General features: G+C 40.1%; 1 protein-coding gene across 1 annotated transcript in view; it reads right to left on the minus strand.

The window, feature by feature from the left end:
- The window catches only part of PEX14 (peroxisomal biogenesis factor 14), a 68591-nt gene that overhangs the window by 24032 nt on the left and 26237 nt on the right, over window positions 1–18322 (minus strand). Inside the window, exon 3 of the mRNA XM_065649992.1 lies at window positions 11232–11316. Within this exon, the coding sequence (XP_065506064.1) occupies window positions 11232–11316 (85 nt within the window). The remainder of the gene's footprint in view (window positions 1–11231; window positions 11317–18322) is intronic.

Consider the following 18322-nt stretch of genomic DNA (forward strand, 5'->3'; position numbering starts at 1 on the left):
TAGCAAATAGCCCCTAAACAAAGAAATAATCTCATTAATATAAAGGGAGTGAATAAAAATGGAAAGATATCCCGTTCTAGGCTCTACATAAGACTGTATCTCCTTTCCGGGCTGCTGATCAACACCAGTAGACAGGTGGCCAGCTTTTCACAGTGTTGGGGTCAATGACGAAGCGCCAGGAGGCACTTTGCAGATCCCTCTCTCTGCACTGCAGCCCTGGAGCAGAGGAACACGGCGGCACAGGTGGAGGGAACACTGTGCAGGGGAAGGGGCTGTTTGCTGAGCTGTGTGAGGGGCAAAGCTCTGAGCAGCAGCTTTGGCCTTGGTACCCAGGGATGACACGGCCCCACACTCCTGAGTGCCAAGTCCAATGACCAGATAGAACAACTTACTCTTTAGAGGCACTGCAGCAGATGAAGCTCACCAAAAGGACTCTGATTCTTTTCTTCCCCCATTTCCCCCCCAGTTTTCTTTTACTGCTACCCCTGCCTGTCTCAGGTGGCCCAGCGTGCAAAAAGCTCTCCTTTCATGATGCAATATCTGGGACCAGGTGAGGCCCTGACTCTGCAGATAACCTAACAAATGGGCAAGAGCAGCTTGTGTTCCTATTGACAGTGCACGTGCTGGTAAATACCAACCTCCAGGGTATTCTCAGCAAACACGCGGCCATCCCCAGCTTCTCAGATCCACACATACGCGCAAGCACTTGCTTTACCCGACACTGAACTCACACCTCACAAACAAATTATTTAACTACTCTATCCCCCAAGGAAGACAGTGATCATTTCAAATGCAGCTCCCTGCTCATCTCTCACAGACACGCAACGGCCTGATAGGTTAAATGCTGCCATTTAATTACAGTAATGGAAGCTGCTATTTTTTGGTTCCCTTGAATTCTCTCTCGCTCTCTTTTTTAAACACATACAGAGTCATCTTTTAAACATGTATTTTATATTTCTGAGTTTAACAGCTGCATTCTCCTGGTTACTTGAAGAGCAAGAGCAATGATATTCTGATATTCTTCTCTGTAACTCTGAGCAACTAGCCTTTTAAATGCTACATCAAAAGGAAGCCAGGTTGGGGGAGATGCTTTAGGAAGAGAGACATGCTGCAGAGCCCAATCTGCCCCTTCATTTACTTAGATGGTTTGTGTTGATTTCATTGCATCAGCTGGACCTTCTCCTCCTCCCCAAGGCAGCTGGGGCCTGGGGAGGATAAAGAAAATGCTTTGAGTAATTTTACTGAAAATGCTATAAAATCGGTATATCACATGGACAGTATGGCACAGTACAGTTATATTTTTATATATATATATATGACAGGGAGTCAGGATTATCTCAGATCTAACAGTTTTTAATATATCCGACTCCACTTCTCTATCTAAAATGGGGACGGTGTTTCCTCTGTTTCCCACTGAAATTTGGAGTTTGCAACTGTTTGGAGAATATAAAGGTCTAACAAAGAAGAGAAAATGTAATTAGAAGTACATTAAACTTATAATCTTGCCATTCCACAAAAGGTGTCACAAGCTTAGTCAGTTAATAATTGTAGAGTACTTTGAATAACCAAAGTGGTATAGAAATATGAGGTATATGTTTGTTAAATTCTTGAGCATGCCACAAACCACTTTTTTTTTTTCCCTCAAGTGAATTCAGCAAGGGGGCTGTAAGTGGCCAAAGACTAGAGGGTTTTATGCTTATTTATTACTGAAGGAGGACACATAACACAGTATTCCATGAGTAGCACAATAACTATTTGTGGATTTTACATTTCGTATTGTGTGGCAATTAGAAAAAAATCGAGAAGTAAAACATAATACTTCCAAGTCTAAATAAATTCTTACCTATGCTAAGGCCACAACACTCCTAGAAAAATACCCATATTGCACCTGTGCTCAACTTTGTCCTTTAAATGTGAAAAGCTTATTTATTTGTTCTGTGGCAGTTGGCTCCCAATCAGCCGGCCAGCCATGCAGCAATATTGCCCATCTTCATTCTCTGATACAGATATCTACCGGTGTCTCTTAAGGATGGAATCTTAAAAGGTGAGGCAAGGCAGAGACAAAGACAAATTTAATTTTATCACCATAAAAAGGGACATTTCCACATGGGCAGCAAGGACATGAATATCATGTGTATGCGGGGGCGGGGGGGATTATAAACGCATTTTTGGCGAAATTCAATAAAGCTGATTCCACTGCATAAGGTCAGCAATTTACTTTTAAAAAATGATATGATTGCAACTTTTAATATAACCCATGTATTTGCTGCAAGATGCTCTAGAAGATTGTGTAATGTAACCAGCCGACCTCTCCACAGGAGCAGAGATCACCCCATTTACCCTTTATTGTCTTGCTAAAAGCAATGCACATTTGCACGGTATGACAAAGTCAACAGCTTTTACTTCAGAGAGCCTCAGATTTCATTGCGAATGAATTCTCTGCTCTCCTAGGGAGTGAAGTCTTGCCTGGACTAGGTTCCATGAGAAAAAATAAGAAAGAATGAACCAAAGAATAAATTCCCTTTCAACTAAAGGAAGAATGATTGTGCCCCAGATTAAAATTAAGAGGGAACAGTGTGTAGCAGAAAAGCAAATATTGGGATTTTCATGTTCCTGGGCAGCCAAGACATAGTTTTATACAGGGTAGAAATGTTGTCTACGAGAATCTAGAGAATAATGTCATACAGGAACTTATTTTATCTTTCCTAGCAGGAAAGTGTCATTAGTTCTGAGATGGATTTCAGCAGAAGAGCAACACAGACTATCCTAATTACACTCGGTTTTAGCCTCAAGAGAGAAGGCTGTCTCTTTAGACTTAGAATACCAGGTTCATTCCCAGAGTACATCAAGAACTGAATTCCTTTACTCGCGCCAGGAAGATTGTGGGGAAACCCTGGGCTGGATGACCATGAAGAGCAAATTCCTTCTATTACAAAAATATTTTTATACAAACGTACATAGATTTCTTCAACTGTCTCAAGGTGAAGCTTGCTTCAAAGGTCAAAGCTGCAGGGCTGGATTAGGATTGCACGCAATCTGCCTGAGCCTTGACATGCTGACATTCTAAAGTTTGCAGCTCTGCCCCCCCATCCTCAGCTGACAGAAGGAAATTCTGAACCTCTCTGCAAGAGTGGCTTTTACTCCAGCAAGCAACTTAAAAAATCACATGCTGCAGCACCAAGAACTCTGAAACAAGCATATCAAAGCAGTTTATAAACATGCCTAACATAAATCTTACTAAGTTAATAATGCAAAAGTGGTAATTAACTCCATTTTACAGATGGGCAAGATGAGAACAAGTAACTCGCCCAAAGCCAGGCAAGCAGTCGTATCTCAGACCTCCACTACCTGCCCTTAGATTGGAGCTACAGAAGTGACTTTCTTTCGGCACTCTGCGTTTACTTTCACTTGAAAACAAGGTAGATAAATTATTAAAGGTCTGAGCCTTTTCTGCCCATCACTATGGCTGACAATTTCAGGGCTCAGAATATAAGTATTTTAGCATTGTCTTCTAGAATGCACTCCAACTCACTCTGCTGTAATCATATTGGTTTTTCAGTGCTACCAGGAATGGAAGTATTATTTTGACAGTAAACAAGGCAGATATGACTCAAAACACACTCAGTGAGCAATAGGAGTTAATTTTGCAAAGCCATTTTTAACGGCTCTTTTACATTACATAGTTATTGTCAGATAGCCAAGTGGAGAGACATCATTAAACCCATGACATTCCAATTATTTGTTAAAATTAAGCTTACAACCAATATTTTGTAGCATGCACAACTTCCTGGGCATCAAATCCGTCTGTTCCAATTTATGAATAATTTTCAAGCTACAAAAACACGGCAAAGGTGATTCTGGACTCTTCTCTGAAATTGTGAGGAATTTCCGTGGCCCAATAGAAGCAGGAGATGTAGCAGACTGTTCACCCAATACACTATAAATGAGTCACCTTTCTTGTTCTGTGCAGTACAGATCTAAATGGTTCAAGATCACTGTAGACTGAGCCCAAAGTGAGAGGAAGGTCATTACCACTAATGTGATGCATCCTCTGTTATAACACACGTATATAGGCATTTAGAGGATGTAAAAGTTGAGAGTTGCTCCCTCAATGTCTTCTTCGCATTATTAAACACCAAAGGGGTGCCTCTTGTGATGCACCTTCTCAACATTTCACCCAGAAACCAAAGAGAAAGTAACTGAGATTTCCATGTTTTTAACATTAAATAGCAGAGCTTGTATACACCCATACACTGGGAAGGTTTGTAGGCCTTAAGTTTCCCATTACTTTTTTTCTTCTGCTCCCTTTAAACAGGCCCTTTTTCCCTCATGTCCCACAACACACTGAGTTCAGAGCCAGTAGTCTGGAGTATTCAAGCCAAAGGTGCAAGTCCAAAACAGTGCAAGACGACAGGCCTCTTGGAACTATCCAGTGACAATGATGATGTATTTTCCTGTTAGTGGGTAGCACTTCTATGAAAGAATTCTTCAGTTCCAAGTAAAGCTCATTAACTAACTTCTAGGACACAATTTTTTCAAACAGAAAGTGTTTCTTCAAAAAAACCCCAAAATGTTCTGGAGAAAAGTAATGATTTAATAACAATTCAAAACCCATTTTTCCAAATATTTTCACTGTAATATTATGGTACATATTATATTAGTCTATCAATCTCTTTCATTATTAGTTAAAATATTAAATACTCCAGTCTAATTAATACAGAGTGATCTGACAGGTCTACAACGTTTCATTAAAAAAGTCCTCCATTTTAAAAGTTAATCCCTATTTAATAGAAAAACAAACTTTCAAATCTGAGAATTTCTAGTGGGATAGAAATGTATTGCTCAACCTAGTTTCTAAATACCATTGAGCTATAAAAAAAATTGTTATAAAACAATGAAATATATGCTGAGTACATGTTCTTCTAAAATAACAAACACATCTGTAAGTAACTATAGTTTCTGTCAAACACACACACACTTTTCTTAATCATCTGGCTATTATAAGCATTAGAAGGTATTGAACAGTGAGGATTGCCTGCCTTTGTGCACTGCACCACATGGCTCGTTGTGCCTAAACTAATGTTGGGTGTTTTTCTGCCCTCTCTTGAATCACAAGTGCCTGGGACAAGAGGCAAAGATGAGATATGGAGTGATTTCTCCACGTGGATAGGGACTTAAACAGATTACTTTTTCCAAACTTCCTTCCAAATCTGGAGGATTGATAGTGAAGGCTTTCAATCAAGTATCAAAATTTTCTTCTAACCCCCCTGACAAGTCCAAAGAATAGCCATATCTGATTCCCCGGGATACCCTCAGGTTGATTAGTTTATCACATTTTGTTAGTGCTATCGCTGCGAGTCTCTTCTTGCCAAAGAAGCCAAGAAAATCCGTAAAGCTCATGACAAGTTCAGATAACACAAACAGTGGTAAAATTGATGGGGAAAGGAGGCAGCATGATGAATAGGCTGGTGCAGAACAGCAAGTGACAGATCTGCAGACAGAAGACGGGCAGGACAGGGGGGCATCTCTGTCACTGCAGATGGATAGGGATTCTCAATCATTTTCAGGAGGAAAAAAGAAGGCATCTAATAGAAAATACAGAGCTGTGGAACTAATTTCTGGATCATGAGCACATTTGTTCTTCTGGATCATGAGACTCCAGCAGTGGAAACGTCCCCTGTATGTTGAACATTATCGGGCAAACACGGCAGAGTGCCAAAAATGGATGAGACTACCAATAACGCTGATTCGGATAGGAACTGCTCTGAGTGTGCTAGCAATGAAAGCATTCATTCACTCTTTAGTCTTCGGATCCCTAATAAGTTCCTTGGGAGATAACCAGATTTCCCCATTGATGCAGAGTTGTATTGACCCGAAGCTTGGACAGAAGGCACCTAAAGAACAAACTGATTGCATGAACAGGTGTCGGACATTTTTCTTTAACCTAAGCAAAATATTATAAGGCACATTAGCTGTCTTTCAAAGTCATAAACAGAGGCCTAAGCATCTCTAGTAATTAAATATCCCATAGTGCTTTTCAAGAATCTTAGTAATTTTTTTACTCAGTAATTACATTCTCTATCCCTAAAGCTCCCTCTGCAAGATGACTTAGATAAAGTATTCTTCATTTGCTCTCCTAAAAACCATGTAGTGATATTAAGCAGTGAGCTGCAGATAACCCCACAGACACCATTAACCATGCTCCATCCAATGGTTAATGGGTACAACTGCTCTAAGATCCTCAAATGAAAAGCATCGTGAAAACGTAGAATGCACTGACTTCCGTTTGACCTGTACAGTCATTTCTGTAAGTCTATGCAAGCTGTTGGACTTACTTGATGCTACTTGAACACCAAAATTCTTTAATAATCAGAAAGTTTTCTCTCCTTCACCATCTCTTAAATCCATATCCTGTCAGCAAGTCTGAAGAGAAGGACAAATCATCCAGCATATCATCGTTGGATAGTCTGCACTTACAGCCTGATCACACGTTCTTGTATCAAACATGGTCATTTCTAGAAAAGCATAAGGTTTGCAGGGCAATAGTAGTTTGGCCCAAATAGATATTTTGACTGCGCAGACTAATAACTACATTTTTTGGTATGAGTTGTCACTGGACTCTATTGGCTTGCACTGTATTTTCTTCTCAAGGAAAAGCTTTGTAAAAACTGTTCGAGCTTCACTGAGACATGTTAAAGAATTAATTACGAAGTAAAGCTGAGGTAGAAAATTAATTTGGGAAACACAAGAGGTTACTTTTCTTTTCCTCCCTTTTCTGGAAGTGGGGGAGGAAAGGCAGTTATTTTCATCTCCATGCTGGGGGCAGGAGTTGGGAGCTGCCCAGTCGATAACCTGGCCATCAGAACAAGGTCTGTAATTAAAAGGTCAGTGACCTGGAAAGCTAGGGCCTCACTCTCAGGGCTTCTCAGTAATGACGGTGCTATTAAATTAAGACTGTTATGAAATCAATGCTAAAAAAGCTTTCATGGTAACGAGATTCCATTCAAGGACATGCAAACTGCCTCATGAAATGGACTTAAATTATAAAAAAGAAAAGTAATAAAAGAGGGCTAAATTGAAATCTGCTGAAGAATTTACTTCCTTTAAAGCCCTCCAGCAGTGGGCTGGGCCCCTTCTCCCAGGTCCTCAAGGTGATCCACTTGGGTTTCTTTGGCAAAGAAGGGAAGACAGGGGCTCAACTTCCAAGAACGCAGACTACAGAAAGAGGAAGAAAAACAAGTCTGTTTTCTACTGGAAATTCTGAGGCTGACGGCATTTGTTTCCAGGGAATCAAGTGTCTTTGAGCTCTGACTGGGAAGGGGCATGTACAATTGAATAATTTATTCATCTCTTCAGAAATCACCATAGCCTGGCACCTTGACACTGGCAAATTTCTCTAGAACTCTGATGCGCTGCAAAAAACTGTGCAAGACCTACAGGAAAACCTTGCGCACTAACTCACTTCCTACCAGCCAAAGTAAAGAAATAGATTAGTAGATACAACATGTAAAAGGGCAACGCTTCCAACAGCCTCCAACTCATCTCACCAAGCGAGAGTGCGACTGCTTTTAGAAGCATGTAGCCCATTACGTTATGCATATATATATTATACAAAAGACCAATCCAGGTAGTGTATCTCCTGAAGACCGTCCAACCTTCTGGGTGGACGTTTTCCCAAAATAACTCAACAATTATACATTTAGTTGCCCTAATGCACTTCTGTTCTCCCATCACTGTAATTTCTTAGCTCCCTGTATGCTTTTGTTTGTTCCCACAATCCCACTCCGGGAAGGCATTACTGTACTCGTTTGACAGATTAAAAGAACAAGCAACCAAGAAAAAAGTTATTTATCCAGGATTACACAGTAAGTCTGTGACCTAGCAATTATTCCCATCCCTGCCCCAAAAGATTATAGCACCCTGGAAAATAGAGCTCCATCTGCATAGTGCACTTCCACCCCCATTCTCTATCTTGTGAGAAGTTACAGAGTCAATGAACAAACCATATGAGTTACCGGCTGGGTAACCGAGCAGTACAGGACATCTGAGGCACAACAGCGAGATGACAGACACAGTTCCACAAGGGTTTAAACCCCACGTGCTGTCTAATTACTCCCAAGGCGCCGCCGATTCTGTGGCATGTCATCAGCAAAATCAGCGACTTGGACAAAAAACAAACAACATCTTTTTTTTCCTTTCTTTTCTTTCAGATACTCTGAGGGGAAACAGCTGTTTTTTCCTTCATCTGAAGAAGTTCATGATAAAAAGGAGGAAATGTCATAAATTACACAAAATGCCAGTGTAAGCTTCAAAGAAAATGATAAATGATTCTAATAACTTCATGTTTCTCATTAATGCCTCTGTATTTGGGAGTTTAAAAGTGCTTAAGACAACAAAGAAATCTCATCCGACTTTTGAAAGACCTTTTACAAATCCGGGACACCCTCATTCTCCCAACTGTCATCAACACTATCATCCCGTGTTCCAAAGAGAGCAGTTCAGCAAACCCTTGACCCTCAAGTAACCAAGAAAATCTGCTTTCAGCCTCTGCAGCTGCTGTTCACAAGAGACCAAACCCAGTCCAGCTGATGATCTAATCCAGTCCCTGTATTAGATATTAAATAGAAATAAAATCTGATTGGTCTTTTTTAGGAAGGAGATGCTAATAAAAAATAAGAAAAAAAAAAATTCAAGGTAGAACCATCTCTGCAAGTCTCAGAAGTGAAATTTCTCAGGCAAAGCCAGGACTGCAGGACCTGAAAGCTCGACCACAGCTGATGCTCTGGTCCTGCCCCTGTCGTGGGGAGTCATAGATCTCTCCTGTACAGTTCCATGAAAGTAACTACAAAAGGCAAGTTTACACATGGTGTACAACTATCTATAGATCTGAAGATTCCCCTCCACTGAAATTCTTCTGGGGTCCAGAAAAAGATCTACTGAAACTTGGATCAGAGAAACGGTGAAAAAAACGCAAGGGTACCTCTGTGTTGCTTTCTACAAAGACAATTTTAAAAGGGACTCTCGTAACTGAAACGGTTTCTCTACAGAAAATGCTTTTTTGACTGGCAGTGAGGACTTCTCTACCAGACAGCCTAACTATCTGTAAAATGGGGATAAACATTATCATTGGGATGACAATGACCGTATATCAGAGAATAGGGGGAATAGCCTACCGAACCGTGTAATTCCTCATTTACTCAGGACTAAACTAGCCACGACACCTACGTTTTCAAGAAGAATTGCCTCCATCTGTGAGAGCACACAGGTACCATGACAGTATGTACCTTCTGCTCTCGAGCACCGAACAGAGGTCACGTTGTAAACTCAGTGCTCAGAATCCATATGGACATATTTCCAGTGACTGTTGGGTACAGGCACTACTGGACCCTGCTCCTTCCTGTCTCCCACTGTTAAGTTTTTAAACAAACAATTAGCACAAAGGGAAGAAGGGCTAATTAACAAAGATGAACAAACAAACAGCCCTACCAAACAATTTCTGCTCTTCAGTAATTATTAGCCAAGTAATTCATAAGGAGTATTAGCCGGGCCACAGTTTCCCTGTGCCTCCATCTCCCCACCCTTCCTCTTCTCCCAGTCAGGGATTTATTAAAATTAAACAGATTAGATGGAGCTCCTGATACTAAAAACTGTTCAGCAAAGCCTGCGGTGGGGAAGTGCAGAGCAAACACCAGAGACATTTGTCTCTAAATTGCTCTAAATACCTTCTGCAAATGAAATTCTAACCCAGCTGTGTTGAGAGAGAAAATGAGGAATAACTGGTCATTGTCAGCACAGAAGAAGATCAGGCAGTTATAATATTGCACGATATACTGGGGGCTAAGGATCTCTCGGCAACAATAGATTTTGTATCAGGTTACCCCGGGTAATCAGCACAGCTTTTAGGCTCAGCTTTCCCTTGCTTCATTGCTTCGATGATAGAGTTGAAATCCCCAAGCTTTTATGATTAATTACTCCCCGTAGGTCCACATATTTCAAGGAAAAACTCATGGAGCACAGCGGCCAACAGGCTCCAAATTTTAATGCCATCCTGATGGCAGGGCAGGGCAAGCGACATACCTATGTGTTTGGAATGTTCTCTGACTGGCACCAGCACACGCAGTGAGAGGACCACGCTCCAAATGACATCATTGCTAAAAGACAAGACTGCCATTCCCTTCTAGGTCCTTTGTTATTCAAGATGAGCAAAGTGGTGCATTTACTTGAACTCTCCATCTCATGACGTCAGATCGCAGGCATCTCAATAAGCAGTTCATAATCCCAAACAGAATAATATATATTTCATGGGCTTCCTTACTTTTCAAAGCTCAAGATCTTTAGCTACAGAATTTGATGTACCCTGAGGTACTTATGACTTCAACATATAACTGTGTCGCTCTCCTCTGAAGTCTGGAGTTTGTATTTTCAGTATCACTCCAACAGCTTAAGGTGCTCCATAGTGCATGTAATTAACTCCAGGGTAAGACTGTCCTTATTATTTACATCTTGCAGTAAGGATCTAAGCAATTTGGTCCCAGGAAGGCAGCATAATATGGAGTGAAATTCATCTGAAAAGCACTGTAAGTTGTGGACTAAAAACTTCAGAAAGAAAAAAAAGGAATAAAGATAGTTCTGCTATGAGTCAGAAAGTAAAATAAATTCTCAGTAGGCAATGGCCAAAGTATGTTCCATCTGTCTAAAACAATATAGGATTTGTCAAGATCTTTTCTATCCCTGCTATAGAAAAGGGCTAAACTCAGTCAGTAGTTTACCATTTCAGCCTGAAAGTCAAGTTGACCCCAAGCTTGACCTTAACCTGACCTTGTTTACTTTCACCAAGTCCTTCGCCCTTCATCCCTCTCTCTGGTTCTCTTTGGAAACATTTGACCTTTTCACCTAGAAGTTGGTCATTCTAAAGCCAATGTCACTAAGGTTGGAATTGACCAACTAGTCCACAACTCTGAACTGTCCTCATTGCAGAAAAGATGTGATAATAGTTAACCCCAACACTTCCAGTGCGTCTTCTGTATTCTACAATTCCACATCTGGTGCCAATATTGCACTAGTCAGTTTGAAAGAAAAGAGACTGGTATTTCTTACAAACTTCAAGTCTTTTTTTGAGACAGACAACTTGCTTTGCCCTTAACATCTAATTTTCCATAGCGATACATTTTGGCTTTAGGCTAACTCAAGCTCCTCATTATTACTGAGACCACGAACTTAGGAGTCCATACCTTTCTTCTTCAGAAATGCTCTTCTAGTTGCAATAGGACTTTGGCGGACTCGTGGATTCTGTAAAAACTTCACCGCTGTCACAATCTGACGAGGGCAGGAGGATTGGAGAAAGAGAGAAAAGAGTCAAGTTAGGAATGGTCAAACTCGTATTTTATATTATGCATTCTGTACTGCAAAGTAAGGCAGCGCATCCAACATATGGAGACAGTCTGGAGCTGACACTGATCCAACTTTCAGAAATGGTTCAACAAGCATCTGAGTTTGTGGCTCAACTCTAATCAGACAGCACAATTATGGCATTTCAACCTAGAAGCTTCTTGTTGAATTACTCTTGGAGTAGCTCAACCTGTACGAAAAACTCCATTAAGATTCTTACAGGTTTATGTCATTTATATTGTAATCTTCTTACCTAAATAGGCCCCTATAGTTGAGGGCAACCTGGAGACAATGTGTGTGATCTGGAACAGTACGTTTACCAGTACGAATGCTTCCTTTCTATATGACGTGAAGCTCACTGCAAATTCTAAGACATTAAGGCCTTTTCTGACCTCATTCTAATTTCCTGAAAGCAATAATTAAACCTCAGCTTGTCATGACTGGAAAACGAGCAACTTCACGTTTTGGATCACATAACAAAAATCTTTTTAAAAGACACTTTTCACGACATAAATGGGTAGGTGAGTAGTTAAATTTATGTTCCACACTGGCAGAAATCACAGATTACTTTTGTCTACAGACTGACTTCCACATCCTTCTTTAAGGTGACAAAGCACTTAAAACAAGCCTTTTACTCCAAGGGTAAAGTATGGGATAATACTCAATGGCATCAATGACAACGGCACTAGTTTTTTATGTCTCCACTTAGTGCCAACAAAAGGTATTTTATTTTTTTCTTCATATGGTAGGTGAACTTTCCACATACTCTCCTATGCTATTAGACATATTAATACATGGTGCTGCACTAGTGAAAAACACCTGATTGACCTTCCTTACATACAAAGACATCTGTTCAATTGTGGCATCAGGGGAATAATGTACCTGAAGCTACCAGCACTTAAGAAATGGGCACATCCATGTGAACTAGTGGAAGAGATTACTTCCTTCCTCTAGAGGTAAAAATAACCATGCATGTGCACGGAAGAGGTTTTTCCTCCTCAAACAGCGGCATAAACCTTCTCCTAAAACGGTGGTATATGCCAGACCTATGTCAGGTAGGTCTTGAAGAGTTAATCTTAAAATACGGTTTCTGGAATTCAGTTCCAAAAAGGTTTTCAAAACTTCTCACAGCACAAAAAGAAGGAAAAAAATAGCATCGCCACTGAAATCACTAAGTTTCACTTTGTGTTTGAATCACACCCTTCAAATATGCATTTCTGGTCAGAGAGCAAAGTTCTGATGGGTTTAATGGCACTTTCAATGTACTCCTCAGTGCATTCCATCAATGTTTTTTTTCTTTTAAATTGCATCTCTTATTTCTTTAAATACATTAATCAGGCTAGTGTAGGCAAAACGGATCCATTGGACAATGCAATAAACATGAATTATCATCTATCCAACACGCATAATGGCTTAAAAATACATAATAGCAGGTGTAGTTTAAATGATTAGTTATTACACCTGTGGTGGGTCTGATTCAATTGGGGAAAATCATCTTTAATAGGTTAAAAGGTTTAGATCACCAGGCTTCCCTTAAAGTGGCTGTAGAGAGGGTATGATGGAGTACGCTGTCATTACTAATTCATTTAAGAAAAACATGGGGGATACAGCAAAGAACAGCATAAACGAGTGAATCCAATTTAAACATCAGGTAAAGCAGAAAACACCTTTTAAAAAAGCATGATAAATGAATTTGGAAGAGAGATGAAATTGACATATTTATTTTAACGGGAATTTGACAAAGTCCCAGCACACTTCAAAGTTGGGAGGATAAAATGAATGAGGTATTTTTAATTCTTTTCCTTTTCTTATTTTCCTTCATTTTTCCCACTAAGTTTACATTCAGTAATTTTGAGCCATAAAATCCTATAGTAAAATACCCCATATAAAGTACACTTCGGTTTCATTTATGTGCACTTGATCTGTCTCCAGCTGAAATGCAGGTGACAGGCAAATCACAGATTTAAACTGTGCTGATATTGCTATGCCAGATGCAGAAATATAAAGCGCCCAAACTAATAACCTTAAGATAATATGCTGAATAAGAAGGATGCCCAAATGAGCAGACCAACAGATATGCGAACATATCAAAACCACTTTCCTTCTAAGAATAATTACTTGTTTGTTTCTTCAGAAACTCCTCAGCGCTCCCTCCCACATCCAGAGAGCCAGAGACACAAGCGGCCTGCAGACCTGAAATTCTGCGAGCTCTCATATTTAATTATCAGTTCTTAAGCACTAAAAAACCTTTAAGAAATAAGCAGTATTTTTTCATTGTGTGATTTCAATCACAACCATGTGAGCATTTTATTGATTCTAACTCTTTATTAGAACTTATTTTTGCCTTGTAAAAATGTAAACATTTCAGTAATCAATTTCACTCCAAAATAAACTTCTACTTTATCTCTTCCCTGCATCACTTCCTCTAACATTCACAAAGTTTTTAATCTTAAACCAAAATACAATTACAAACAACAACAAACTTCATAAAAAGGAACCCTGGACGTGCATTCCTCCTCCCAATAATCCCATGTTTCTCATATTTGTGTTTGCATTTACCTCTGAACATTCCTCCCATAGGCTGAGCTGAAACATCTTCACTTTTATAATTCATCTTGTATATGTGAGCAACTTATGAAGCAATTTTTGCCATGTCAAAATGCCAATATTTTCAACAAACGCACACAAGAACTTTCCTACCTTCTATGGATCATTTTCTTTGCACAAACAAGGGCAACTGCAGTCCATAATTTAAACAACAGAACCAGGAGGCGGAAGATTCTGTGTGCAGTTCTGTGTATAGCCAAAAAACTCATGCAGCAAATAGCACCCTGACTCAGCTATTAAGATTGTTCCATACTACTTCTATATCACTTGTAACACTTCTGCAAATTTTTATATTAGGACACTGTCAAGTAATGCGCATTGTATCACAACTCTGATTCTTAGATTGCCAGCACACACTGGCCAGCAAACTAGTTTTATCTAGTGGATCGGGTACATATTTCTCTTAATGAAAGGCAATGTATTTGGCTTTTAAAAGCAAGTCCAATTCCATGAACTTGCTATCCCACCATGACTTCTCCTGCCGTGATATGATACACAAAGACACATTTCTGAGTGGTGGTGGTGGTGGGTGGAATCCTGAAGCAGGTCTTGTCCTACAGCTGGATTTTCTAATTAGAAAATGAACGTGAATATTCATGCATTATATTTTGTGTCTGGCCAAATTACATAAATTCAGGCCAAATATTGTGCTTCAATGTCAAAGATATAAACAGAGACAGGAACTTTATTGCAGATGTTGTGGGAGTGCAGCAGGCTGGTGGAACTCTGGGCCCAAGCACAGCATTTGGGTGTTACAGCCAAGCTCCCTCATTCCTAATTTCCCTCCCTTTCGTTTAATGGGGAAGGTAAAACCAGCCTTATTTCTTATTATGCTCAAATCTGCAGGGTTTCCAATGAAGCAATCTAAGCTACTTCATCAGTTACTAGCAGTAGAAAAATAAACCATGAAATTTAAAATACTGTGGCAAATACTCACTTTCTACCATCTTGGGAAAAAAAAAAACAAAACCACAAACTACTAACAAAAATGTAAAACAAAATCACCTCCATCAATGAAAGTTCCGAAGGATTCAGTAACAAAGTTCTACGTGGAAAACAGAATCAAAAGCCACCAGGAGCGCAGCCCGTAAGAGCTCTAATAGATTTCCTAATACTGGGAACTCTCTGTAGGTTATTACTAAACAGCATTTGTTGATAGACTGAGACTTTGAGATGACCTGTGATGTAAAGGTTGGGTCTGAATTATACGTTGCAAGGGATGGTATTTTGTCTTTCTGAGTGGATCTGTATCTGTTTAAATGCAACACTTCTTTTCATTAAGCAGAGGCGGCACAGGCCATGAACTATGCACAGACAGTTTACATTACATGTGCGGAAGCAATCAACACTGGCAATATACATGACGTATGTAAAAGAAGTTGGAATTAATTTTTTCCAGTGTATTAAAAAATAATAATATGGCAGTATCAACAAACACTCAACCTATTTCAGCCAGAGCAGAAGGCCACAGCTATAGGGCAAATGGAACTGATCAATATATTAGCCTACAGCAACACCCCCTCAGTGTACGGCTGTATGTTTGCAAGGCTCAGAAGATTAAATTGTCTGTGAAAGGTTTCTGCACTCCTACTCTAAAGGAGATACCCAGAATCCTGTTAACAAGCAGCAGGCTAAAGCCAACTTACGTTTTAACAAGGGCTGACTTAAAAGCCTGGCACTGCGACGAGCAAGAAAACCCCTTCAAACAGAAATGCTGCATTTTAGTAAGAAATCAGCGCTCTGCCAGGACTAACTTGACAAATATGGTTATCGGTGGCACACGGAAATAGTTGCAAAGCAGCTGTTAATCAGGGAAACACATCATAGAACGCTGATGCTAGCACTCATGAAAAAATGCAAGGGGCTAATTATGAAGCCGTATATCTCACTAAAGAGGCACTGTTCCTGGAGATTCCAGGCAGAGCTCCCTGCCAGTCGGGGTCCTGGGACACCAACACACAATGTTCTCTAACACCAGCCTCCTTCTCCCAGGACAAACCTTTTCCCAATTCAGTGTTCTGGGCCCCAGAATTCCCGCGAAATTCATACTTCACAGAAACTGCTCCTTATTTCTAAAGAAATTATCTGCAGGCTGGCCAGGAGAGAGGAAACACTTTAAAGCTCCTACAATTTCACTGAAATTTTTAGGAAACTACACAGAACCAGAGGAATTTTTTTCTGTTGTGAGAGAACCAAGAGATGTACAAAGTTTGGCTGATCTCAAAGTCATAGCAAGAAAAGTTTAAAAATGCAACAACGACAATAAAAAACCCCTCATGTAAAACAGAGCAAAGGAAAAAAAAAATACCATTTAAAGCAACATTCACAGGAGGCAGAAAAGAACAAAGGGAAGAAACAAGCTTCAAACCGTGTCTGTGATTAAGAACGCAGAACTAAAAGAACATGGAATAGTAACCAAAAATCGGCGATCAAAGCTCAAAGGGAAAACTCTGAGGCACCCGGACGACTGAGAGTGCGACGGATGGAGGCGAAGGGAGGCTCAGCGGGCAGAGGAAAGGTGAGGACGCCGGTTCCCGCGCTGCCTGCGGAGCGGCCGGGTCTGCGCGGGGCGCGCGTCGCCAGCGCTCCCCCTGGCGGCGGCGGGGGGCACCGCGCGCGGGGCGGGCGGCAGCGCCGGCGGGGCCCGAATGAAGTGTTTTCACTCAGTGGAAATGAAATGTTTTGCAAGATGAAACAGAAAGAAAATTGAGGTTTTAGGTAATTACTAGTTGGCATTTACATATCACAGGCTGGTTCAACACCTATTCATTTTCCTCTTTTATTTTCAATTTTTTAAAATTGCTCATTAAAATGAACACATGACAGGGACGGGGGGGGGGAAAAATTACTCTTCCTCTTTTTCCTGAGGACTACAAAATCCAGATCTACTTTAAATACATTTATCTATAATTATCACATACAAAAAAGCCTTACTTAATTTACATTAACAGGGTGACCAAAAAAAAAAAAAAAGGGATAAAAGCCAGCAAAAATCTAAGCGGAGCTGTGTTGGTGTCAGGGTGTTGTGCCTGCTCGGCGCAGGACCAGCCTCCCGGAGCCAGGACCCCCCGCGCACGCTGGAACCAGCAAAATGAAGCAGCTGGAGAATCTTCGGTGTGCACTGCTCTCCTATTCCCATCAATTCCACCCACCAGTTCAGCTTTCAGATGCCGTCTTGTACTTTCCCCTCATTTCTTCTACTATTCTCACTACAAAGAAGTGACTCCTCATAGTCGGTGTTCTCAAGTTCTTTGTTCAGGAGCCACCTCTCGCTTCCTCCAGCTGTTCAGCAAGGCGTGACCTTTCCACCTGCTTTATTCGCACAGAACCAGCCTTTCCTCACATAACCTCACCATTTCCAGGGATCCTGAGCTTTCAGGCTCTCTTAGCTCGGTGGCCTCTCCATCCAGATGCACATTGTTCAGTAAAATAAATATTTCCTATGCAAAGCCCTTAATTTTCCTGTGCCCTTCAGATTTTTTTAATTTTAACCTTGTGAAAGTCTTATTTAACCCCACAATGCATACTAGGATACAATTTGTATGAAAAATACAATATAAAATAAAGTTTTATTGTATCATACGTTAAGGACATAAAACATCCCTGATAGAAGTGTACAGGAGCTGACATGATAGACTAATATATTTTAGGGTCTATTGTGTAAATATGTATTTAGGGAATTCTAAAGCATGGTATTATTGACCCAAGTCTCTCTTAAAACACATTGATATATGGAGTAAAAGCCCTTATGAAAAGTAGCAACTTCGTCTGTGTAGTAGTCACCTTTCAAAGTGAAATATCTCTGCCATCTTCAGTTTTTTCTGATTCGATGTAAAACATAGCGGACATCTTGACAAAATTCCTCATTTTAAAAGGAATTATATTCAAGTAACACATGCATAAAACTAAAGAGAACAAGAAACTTTTACACAGACTTTAGAAGAAACCTACAATAACTGTTTCTATACACGGAGAAAATGTGTTATGTATGTATTTTTTTATTTCAGAAAGAAATTCAGCTCCAAATGAGACTTCATAACAACAGGTTTAATACAATACAAACTGTTACGAGGAAGTGATACATGGTGCAAAAATGTAAGAAATAAAAGCAGAAAGGCAAACTAAATGTATTAAACTGATAATGCAGCCATAACAAATTTTAACCAATGAGTAGCATGAACCCTTTTTCTAGGGTTGAAACATTTTAACTTTTCTTTGAAAAGATACAATCTCACTTTCAGAGGGAAATAAACTTAAAAAATCTCCTTTTTGTACTCTCCCCCAGCTTTAAATTGCAAGTTTCCTATAATCGCTAGTACCACCAAAG

This window comes from Caloenas nicobarica, chromosome 22, assembly GCF_036013445.1.
Source record: "Caloenas nicobarica isolate bCalNic1 chromosome 22, bCalNic1.hap1, whole genome shotgun sequence".
In the NCBI taxonomy this organism is placed as follows: Eukaryota; Metazoa; Chordata; class Aves; order Columbiformes; family Columbidae; genus Caloenas; species Caloenas nicobarica.